This window comes from Notolepis coatsorum (assembly GCF_963971535.1).
Source record: "Notolepis coatsorum genome assembly, chromosome: 2".
NCBI lineage: Eukaryota > Metazoa > Chordata > Actinopteri > Aulopiformes > Paralepididae > Notolepis > Notolepis coatsorum.
The window spans coordinates 71,992,141-72,002,815 of record NC_140166.1 but is presented as its reverse complement, the minus strand read 5'-3'; the positions used below and the strand labels follow the sequence as shown (position 1 = coordinate 72,002,815).

Here is a 10,675-nt window from a genome sequence, read left to right as displayed (position 1 = left end):
TGACAATATTGTCACAAGGAAAGATGAAATTACCTACCTGGGTTCCATCCTAGAGGCTAATCTCTCCTGTGACAAAATGGCATCCAATGTAATAAAAAAAGTCAACCAACGAACTCGATTCTTGTACCGGATCTCCTCTCTGGTAAACAAGAATACCCTGAAGACTCTGGCAGGAGCACTCATTCAGGGGTACTACGACTATGCTTGCACCTCATGGTACCAAAGCACCTCAAAGGCGCTAAAAACAAAATTACAAACATCTCAAAACAAACTGGTCAGACTACTGCTTGACCTTACTCCTAGAACCCACCTCACCCCTGCCCACTTTGACAACCTAGGATGGCTTAGAGTAGATGACAGAGTACAGCAACTTGCAATGGGCCTGGTCTACAAGATACACTACACGACCAAGGTACCCATGTACATGGCAAAATACTTCCCAAAGGTCAGTGAATACCACGATCACAACACCAGAGGGAGCTCCACAAATCATGTTAAACCCAGATTCGGCTCAAATAAGGGACTAAACACGTTTCGCAATTATGCCACATCAATGTGGAACGCCCTACCCAAAGCTGTAAAGGAATGTGGATCACTACCCACTTTCAAAACCTCTCTCAAGAGACACCTACGGGAGACTGCAATGCAACACTGGCCCCTGTAAATATCCTAACCCAACCCCCTCCAATGTACAGTCATTTACCTAGTATGGTCTTGTCAATAGTCCAATGTACAATTTTGTTTGTTTGTACAGAGTCCCCCCCCCCTCAATGTACAGTTTTGCTTGTTTATACAATGTGCCCCCCCCCCCCCACCCACCTCCAATGTAAATTACCCAGTATGGTTGTCAATATCCCAGTGTACCCAACCCCCCCCCACCCAACCTCCTCCAATGTACAGTTTCTACGTCAAATGTATATACTCCCTTTTCTTGACTCCTTCTGTATCACAAACAGTACTGTATTTGCAAATCTGGTATGTCATAAATGTATAGATGTAGCAGTACTGACTATCTGTATGTCATGTATGTCATATATGTCCTGATGAATTGAAAATGGGGGACCCTGGTGTAAACAAGACGAAAGTCTTTCTCTGGTCTGCATCCCCTTAACAATTGTGTGTATTGAGCTGTACTGTATTGTACCCATTCTGCAATCTGTTAATAAAGTTTTCAATCAATCAATCAATCAGGCTACACACAGCCATCATCCATGATTTAACACTGCTCCTCATTATCACAACAATGCTTGCTAGTAAATTATCACAACAATGCTAGCTAGTAAATTATTTTTGCTAAGTACAAAAATACAGTGGGCCTGTAACTGTAATTTACTCACCATTAGTAGTTGTAAACTTGTAAAACAGTCTATATTCAAGTAAATAAAAGCATAGGCTAATTGAAGTAGCAAAGCGTATGCTAACCGTTTCATGTATGTGAATGGAAAATGCTAAAACAATTATCACCATACTCCAGGAGGTATAGTCAAATAAAGACACAGATTTGCATGGTCTAACCTAGTGTGTTAGTTGGTCAAAAGCTTTCTAACCAAGTAGGGTCCATTTGATAGATAGATTTGTTTAATCTAAATGTTTAAGCTAATACTGACCGTTTCATGTATGTGAAGGGAAAATGCTAATAAGATTAGTGCCATACTCTGAGAGGTATAGTTAAATAAAAACACATTTGGTGGTCTAATCGAGTTTGGTCCATTAGGTAGTTTATAGCAAAACGTTTTATTGATTGAATGGACAAATAAAATGGCACTTGAGCTGAAAGGGAGCTGTCAATCAAGCTTGATCTGACCACATCCTCACAATCCTGAGAAATGGTCTGAGCAGCCAGGTCAGATGTTTTTGAGCTGGGTTTTATAATTGTTATTAACATTTGTAATCACATAGACATTTGGCAGAGTGGTTAATAACAAATCTTTCTGTGGTGTGACAAACTCTGAACACATTAATTTTATCTTCATGTTACCCCAAATAACAAATACATCTCTTGAATTTTGACAAGCCTCTTGCTTTTCCCCCTCACCTATGGCAACAATTAACAGTGTTTTCCTTTCCCGGTTACCAGTAATGTGTCCTTGATGCTGCATGTGGAGTTAATAGGGAAATTACATTTCATTAAAGGATTTGATGTTTTCTAAGCCAAATTGCTAACACTACAGTAAATTACCTGATGTTGCAGAGAATCCACACACTCCTTTTTCCTTTAACAAAACTGTATTGGCATAATAAACATTGCAATACAGGTGCAACACATGCCATACCTGTCATATAAATAAAAGAAACAACATCACTAATACAAAATGTGACAACAAAGAACGATGGCAATAAAATACATGAATAAGACTCAGGGATGAAAGAAAAAAAGATGGGGCAGGCATTATTTCAAAAGCCTGTCATAGTATTTCAGAAATAGGTCCTTTTTGTCTTTCAATTAGATACACATTACATTTAGGATTGGATCTTGGGTATCTGTTGTATTAAAAAATTAAAACTTTCCAAAGAATGAAAACATTTACAAAAATACATTAGAGGTGGACCCTGATTTAAACAAGACGAAAGTCTTTCTCTGGTCTGCATGATGCATCCCCTTAACAATTGTATGTTTTGAGCTCTACTGTACTGTACCCATTCTGCGATCTGTTAATAAAGTTTTCAATCAATTCAGAGACGGGAGCAGCCGGAAATACGTCCCCCGTAAGACCCGCCCACGCCAGCTGTCAGTCATGCGTGGGAAGAGAATGACCAATCGACTGTTTGACCCCACTTGCACAACAGCGTCTGGTCTGCAGAAATGGGAGGGGTCTGCAAAAATGGAGTTCAACCAATCAGAGAGGGGTCTGCAGAAATGCGGCTACGAATTGTAGAGACGCTGCACAACACAGAGGCACGCGGGAGGCGTTGCGTTATTTTTTTCCGTAGCCGCATTTCTGGCAGACGCTCTCTGATTGGCCACTGACGCGTTTGCCCAATCGCGTGACGAGATGTGTTTGATTGATTGATTGAAAAGTTTATTAACAGATTGCAGAATGGGTACAGTACAGTACATCTCAATACATACAATTGTTAAGGGGATGCAGACCAGAGAAAGACTTTCGTCTTGTTTCCACCAGGGTCCCCCATTTTCAATTCATCATAACATATATGACATACATGACATACAGATAGACAGTACTGCTACATCTATACATTTATGACATATCAGATTTGCAAATACAGTACTGTTTGTGATACAAAAGTGTCCAGAAAAGGAGTGTATATACATTTGGCGTAGAAACTGTACATTGGAGGAGGTTGGTGGGGTGGGGTTGGGTGAGGGCTGTACATTGGAGGTGGGGGGGGGGGGGGGGGGGGGGTTGGGTAGGGGACACACACACATTTTACACTGTACATTGGAATGTTGACAAAGCCTTACTTGGTCATTTACTGTACAACTAGGTTAGGACATTTGTAGGGGCCAGTTTCGAATTGCAGTCTCACGTAGGTGTTTTTTGAGAGTGTTTTTGAAGGTGGGTAGTGATTCACATTCCTTTACAGCTTTAGGCAGGGCGTTCCACATTGATGTGGCATAATTGCGAAACGTGTTTAGTCCCTTGTTTGAGCCGAATCTGGGTTTTACATGATTTGTGGAGCTCCCTCTGGTGTTGTGATCGTGGTATTCACTGACCTTTGGGAAGTATTTTGACATGTACATGGGTACCTTGGTCGCGTAGTGTATCTTGTAGACCAGGCCCATTGCAAGTTGCTGTACTCTGTCGTCTACTCTAAGCCATCCTAGGTGTCTTTGCCCCATTCCGCGTCAAACAGCCTGCAAACTACCTGGCGTTCTATCGCCATGCTCTAAGACAAACTCTAACCTTAACCAACTTCGAAGAGTGCCTAAGCTTAACCAGTGTAGAAACAGGCGTCGGCCAATCAGAGAGCGGCTTGCCAGAAATGCGGCTACGGAAAAAGATAACGCGGCTAGTTACCAACCATTTCCGCGTGGCGGGCAAGGAAACTATAAAAGAAGGAATGGTTAGCGCGTCACCGTGTAGCGCCTGAACGCGTGTGGAAACAAGTCTGTCCCACATTGAGTTGAATGGGATCAGAAAGATCAGTCATCCTCGTTTATTCCCTCGGATGTCAGAATCATCGATAATTTGTTACATTGTTAACTGGCTAACGTTTGATATACTGGTTGATTTATATTTCCTAGATGGTATATTTTTTATTAAATTATACAGCCAGGCTTCAATGGAACTGACCCAAACGGAGCATATAACGCTGGTTCTGACGTGGTGACCATTCCTTCTATTATAGTTCCTATGTGGCGGGACCATTTAAATGGATGTTAGTATAGCAACCAGGAGAAGGACGAGTCTTTACTAAAGAAGCAGGATTTACGACTAAAATGACTACAAAAGATACACGACGCGATGTGGTGCAATTGCATTTGTTACAGGTGAGGGACTTACACGGTAATTTGCACCCCTTTCAATGTGAATTGAAAATGGGGGACCCTGATGTAAACAAGACGAAAGTCTTTCTCTGGTGTATTGAGCCGTACTGTAGTGTACCCATTCTGATTGATTGGTTGATTGAAAACTTTATTAACAGATTGCAGAATGGGTACAGTACAGTACAGCTCAATACATACAATTGTTAAGGGGATGCAGACCAGAGAAAGACTTTCGTCTTGTTTACATCAGGGTCCCCCATTTTCAATTCATCATAACATTATATGACATATGAATAACATGACATACAGATAGACAGTACTGCTACATCTATACATTTATGACTGCAATCTGTTAAATAAAGTTTTCATTCATTCACCCTCACCCCTGTTTTTTCACTGACTGGAAAATCAGTGTCGAGCCTAAACGGATTGATTGAACACTTTATTAACATATTGCAGAATGGGTACAATACGTTGCTCAATACAAACAACTACTACGAGGATAATTTCGTCTTGTTTACATTTTCAATTCAAGAGATTATGACATACAAGACATACAAATGGTACGTACTACTGTACTGTGTAAGAAAGAGAGAACATCACTACAGACAGACGGGTTAACTGTGAAAGGGTTAACCTTCTGTAGTGTGGTTGTGAAAGGGTTAACCTTCTGTATTGTCTCAGTGAAAGGGTTAACCATTTGGTAGTGTGTGTGGTAGTGAAAGGGTTCAAATGCTGTGTGTAGAACTGAATGAATGAGAACTTTATTGAATAGATTGCAGAATGGGTACAGTACAATACGGCTCAATACACACTTGTTAAGGGGATGCAGATCAGAGAAAGACTTTCGTCTTGTTTACATCAGGGTCCCCCATATTCAATTCATAGTGACATTTATGACACAACATACATGACATCATGACATTTATGGCATAGGGACATACATGACATACAGCCAGGTATATAGTGAAAGTGAACATGACGTTTAGTGTCTTGGTGGTACAGGCATCACCTATTGACTTCCGTGTTATTCATATATCACTACACACTATACATGTTGGGGTCCACTCCATGGACGAATCGCTTCAGAGACGAGATCAATTGCTTGTGACTTATAATTTGACGAGCAGATGAACACTATTTTCCTGCAGCAGAGATTAAAGCTAGGGCAGTTCCTAAATGGCTGCTTTTTTTATATATCGCTTTATCCAAAGCGCTTTACAATTTGTTACTCACATATTTTACCCATTCCCTCACACATTCACTGAATTTCACTCTCACATTCACACACACTCTGGTAAACAAGAATACCCTGAAGACTCTGGCAGGAGCACTCATTCAAGGGTACTACGACTATGCTTGCACCTCATGGTACCAAAGCACCTCAAAGGCGCTAAAAACAAGATTACAAACATCACAAAACAAACTGGTCAGACTACTGCTTGACCTTACTCCTAGAACCCACCTCACCCCTGCCCACTTTGACTACCTAGGATGGCTTAGAGTAGACGACAGAGTACAGCAACTTGCAATGGGCCTGGTCTACAAGATACACTATACGACTAAGGTACCATGTACATGTCAAAATACTTCCCAAAGGTCAGTGAATACCACAACCACTACACCAGAGGAAGCTCAACAAATCATGTTAAACCCAGATTCGGCTCAAACAAGGGACGAAACACGTTTCGCAATTATGCCACAACAATGTGGAACGCCCTACCCAAAGCTGTAAAGGAATATGAATCCCTACCCACATTCAAAACCGCTCTTAAAGAGCACCTACGAGAGGCTGCAATTCGAAACTGGCCACCGTAAATGTCCAAACCCCCCCACCCCCATCTAATAGACAGTCCCCTCCCCACCGTATGTATATATTCTCTCCCCACCGTATGTATATTTCTCTACCACCCACACCCCCTCCTACTGTACAGTCTCATCCCCATCATACTCTGTCAGGATCTATGGGTAACAGTACTGTATATTTGCATATCATATATGTCACAAATGTAACCGTACTATATACCTGTATGTCATGTATGTCCCTATGCCATAAATGTCATGATGTCATATATGTTGTGTATGTCATAAATGTCACTATGAATTGAAAATGGGGGACCCTGATGTAAACAAGACAAACGTCTTTCTCTGGTCTGCATCCCCTTAACAATTGTGTGTATTGAGCCGTACTGTATTGTACCCATTCTGCAATCTGTTAAATAAAATGTTCATTAATTCATTCACACTACACGACTAAGGTACCCATGTACATGTCAAAATACTTCCCAAAGGTCAGTGAATACCACGATCACAAGTTCACAACACCAGAGAGAGCTCCACAAATCATGTTAAACCCAAATTCGGCTCAAACAAGGGACTAAACACGTTTCGCAATTATGCCACATCAATGTGGAACACCCTACCCAAAGCTGTAAAGGAATGTGAATCACTACCCACTTTCAAAACCACTCTCAAAGAACACCTACGGGAGACTGCAATTCGAAACTGGCCCCTGTAAATGTCCTAACCCAACCCCCTCCAATGTACAGTAAATTACCGAACCCAAGAATACAAGTATGGTTTTGTCAATATTCCAATGTACAGTTTTGCTTGTACAGTTTTGCTTGTACAGTTGTACAGTTTCCCCCACCCACCCCTCCTACCCAACCCCCACCCCACCCACCCAACCACCTCCAATGTACAGCCCCCCCCCCCCCCCCCCCCCCCGCGCGCTCGTCACCAACGCAAGAGACACCGGGTTCGACTCCGGCTGTCGGCGTTGCCTCCGGCTTGGACCAGCCGTCATACTAACTCAATTGGCAGAGTTAGGGGGTGGAAGTCGATGGGTGGTAATCTGGACGTTGTGGACAGCGACTCCTACAGGTCGGTTGGGGACGCCTGCACAGCAGAGACAGGAAATGGCGGGGGTAGTGTGAGCCTCCCACACGTTACACCTCGCCAATGAGAGTCCGCGCTGGCATGTGAAAAGATGTGACGCCTCCTCGTGTACCGGAGGGGACACGTGATGCAAGGCTTCTATCCTCCCTACAACCGGCCAGTGGGGGGCATATGCGAGCAACGTTCAAGACAGGGGAGGGAAGAATTGGCACATTGGAATTGGGATGGAAGAAAAAGAGGAGAAAAAAGTGGATACAAAAAAGTAACGTTGGCGAGCTAGCTAAATTATACATAAAGCGGTTTTCATATAAATCAATCTTCACTGAGACATTAAAACAGTGGTGCGGCATGGTCTACAGAGACGCTGAAAAAAAGTTACCAAATCCATTCCGAGACAACTCCGAGACTGACTAGCATCGCGCGTAACAAGTCTCAGGGCTAGATCCACAAAGAATGGATTGCACGGTGCTAATTGCACCCTTACTTACAATTCATTATGAATTGAAAATGGGGGACCCTGATGTAAACAAGACGAAAGTCTTTCTCTGGTCAGGTGTATTGAGCCGTACAGTATTGTACCCATTCTGCAATCTGTTAATACAATTTTCATTCAATCAATCACCTTGTTAATATTTATTTACCTAATTTATGTGCAATCGTTTCATTTCAGCAAGTGTAGAGAAATGCACCGATACTAACAACCGCCTTACTGCGCGCATCTATGACGACACTGTTGACACCATGTATCCGTGACACACACGCCCCGCTAAAACACTAGTCGTTTTGGGGGCCTACCACCCCCCCCTGAAAAAAATCCTAGGGGAAACGGATCTAACTACCGTACTTTTCGGACTATAAGCCGCGGCTTTTTTCCCCTTTTTTCGACCCTGCGGCTTATATAACGGTGCGGCTTATATGCGGACAAAACCCGAAAATCAAAATATTGCTTTTTTTACTGCATTGAAATGTTATTTATCTGTTCCCTTATTTGCTAAACTTAATACAACTTGTAAATGAGTTAATGTTATTTGTCCGACAGTATTGTGTCCCAATGGGAGTCATTCTCTGTAGAGGTGGGAACTTAAAGCTCAATATAAGAACGGCCATGCACCACCACTCACAGAATAGAGAAAGAGCAATCAATCTGTCAATCCTTTCCGTGTCCGGGCCGGGTGAGGTTTCCCGTGTTGAGTTAAATGAAGCCGCAGGCTCCACTCCTTACATATGGTAATTAAACATTAAAACACATGCGGCTTATAGTCCAGTGCGGCTTATATATGTACACATCATTCAATTTAGCTGCTGCGGCTTATAGTCAGGTGCGGCTTATAGTGCGAAAAGTACGGTAAATTGATGTTGATGCAATACTTTTTTGGCCGTCGAAGCTTCAGGGCCGAGATTAGATTTAAATTCGAAGCTTCAAGATAGAAAAAAATAAAACTTTTTTGTAAATAAACTTTTTTTATCTTATGTTGTGGGACTTTGAGGCTTTATAAAAGCAGCACAATGAACACACATCTGTCAGTGCCGAGTCCGACCTCATCTTAAATAACAAACAGCATTGCTTGTTGTAGAGAGGCAGAGTTAATGAGGCGTATGACGTTCGTTGCATTGGAGGGGCAAGATTGCAGGTGGGAGGGGGGGGATGAAGACATTTATTTTTATTTTATTTTATATATATTCAAATTTTATTTTCCCGTTTGAATCCCGTGCCCATCGAACGAAGCTTTGAAGTATTTAAGACAGCCCCAATGCAGAGTATTTGACCTCATAATTGTAACTCACTTTTATAATCTCATTTGAAAAGCATAAAAAAACCTACTTTTATACATTTAAATAGTTTCTATATCTGTTAAAATTATCTTGTTAGAATTGTGATTCACCAGCTGTATTTAAAAGGGCACTTCACCAAAAAATCAACACTGATTTATTTTGCACATAATCTCACTCATATCCCAAGATTCTGTTTTGCACACTAAGTATGACATTTATTGAGAGTTTGAATATCTCCTCCCATGATGCCGTCTGAGGACACTGTTTCCTTGCATTGTGTAAATTACAGCTCAATGGAATTATGTAGATGGAGGAATGGCAATCCTTGTCTATTTCTTTCTACAGCATTACATTGAGCTTTAGTTAACACACAATACAAGGATTCAGTGCCCACTGATGGAGGTTTCCAAACTATAACTATGTGTGAATCTTGGGATTTGTGACATTATGTGCAAAAAATAAATATTGTTTTTTGTTTAAGTGGCCCTTATTTAAACGAGCTGAACATGGAAGATGAACTTATTTGACCCCAGGAAATGACTCCTCCGGGCCCGGAGAACACCAAGGCTGACCGTCCAGTCAGACGTTCAGTCCGACTGTCCGACAAAAACCCAGAGGTTGTCCTACAGAACGAAGGGACACGGGGACCTAAACGTCTCGACTACTCTTCTAAAGAAAACACTCCTGGAAAAGCTGTGAAGAAGAGAAAGGTGAGGTGGTGGAAAGAGATGAAGATGGAGAACTTTATTGTCTAATCAGCTCCACAATGAAGAGTGTACTAATGTAAATGGAATAACAATAGAAAATATTATATAAATCACAATTTATTATCAAATGTACAACATATCCCTAATAACATACACATCTACAGCTGTTAATAGTTGTGTGTGTGTGCACGGTGAGCAAGTGAATCATATTATAACTTTCATATCAACAACCTAGTTGTGCAGTCTACTGTATGTACAGGACAGGTATAGATGTGTAGAGTAATTGGCCTATACACAGAAATACAGTATGTTTAGTCTACATGTTTATAAATGGCCACTGCAGCAAAAGCATTTTTAAAATGGTTGGGCCTACTGAAAATCCAATGTTGAGTTTTTCCTAATATTATTTTCTCCTGATGACACTGTTGTGTTTTAGAATTTTACTAATTAAGTATGTCTTAATAATTTGCCTTGCCAGGGAGCACTCTGTGAACCAAGTGATGAGAAGTTCCAGAAAAAGCGAAAGGTCAAAAAGGTTGAGTCTAACATTGAGATGAGTGATGTGGAGGACACGCTTGTAAGTACTAAACCCTTTATTTATTATCCTCACTCGTACAATAATTCTGGTTATTTTCACTCCAGGCTAACATTTTCTGTCATCTGACACTGTACTGATTTGATTCCGACAAATGTCATCAATTGAAATGGAGGGGCAACTTGTGTTTTTCTGGACGCTCTCCTCGGCTGTTGTTACATTTTAACACCCCATGTCAAAACATTTGAACTATCCCTTTAATGGGGAACTAGTGCAGTGAAACATGTCTTCAAAAGCAGACAAAATGTATCA

The 10,675-nt window shown here is 41.4% G+C and overlaps 1 protein-coding gene across 1 annotated transcript in view; it reads left to right on the top strand.

Annotated features, from left to right (window-relative positions):
- wdr76 (WD repeat domain 76) overlaps window positions 1-10,675 on the top strand; it is a gene marked incomplete at its 3' end in the record, with an annotated part of 89,876 nt that overhangs the window by 37,815 nt on the left and 41,386 nt on the right. Inside the window, exons 13-14 of the mRNA XM_084308218.1 lie at window positions 9,655-9,831; window positions 10,307-10,405. Coding sequence (XP_084164344.1) covers window positions 9,655-9,831; window positions 10,307-10,405 — 276 coding nt within the window. The remainder of the gene's footprint in view (window positions 1-9,654; window positions 9,832-10,306; window positions 10,406-10,675) is intronic.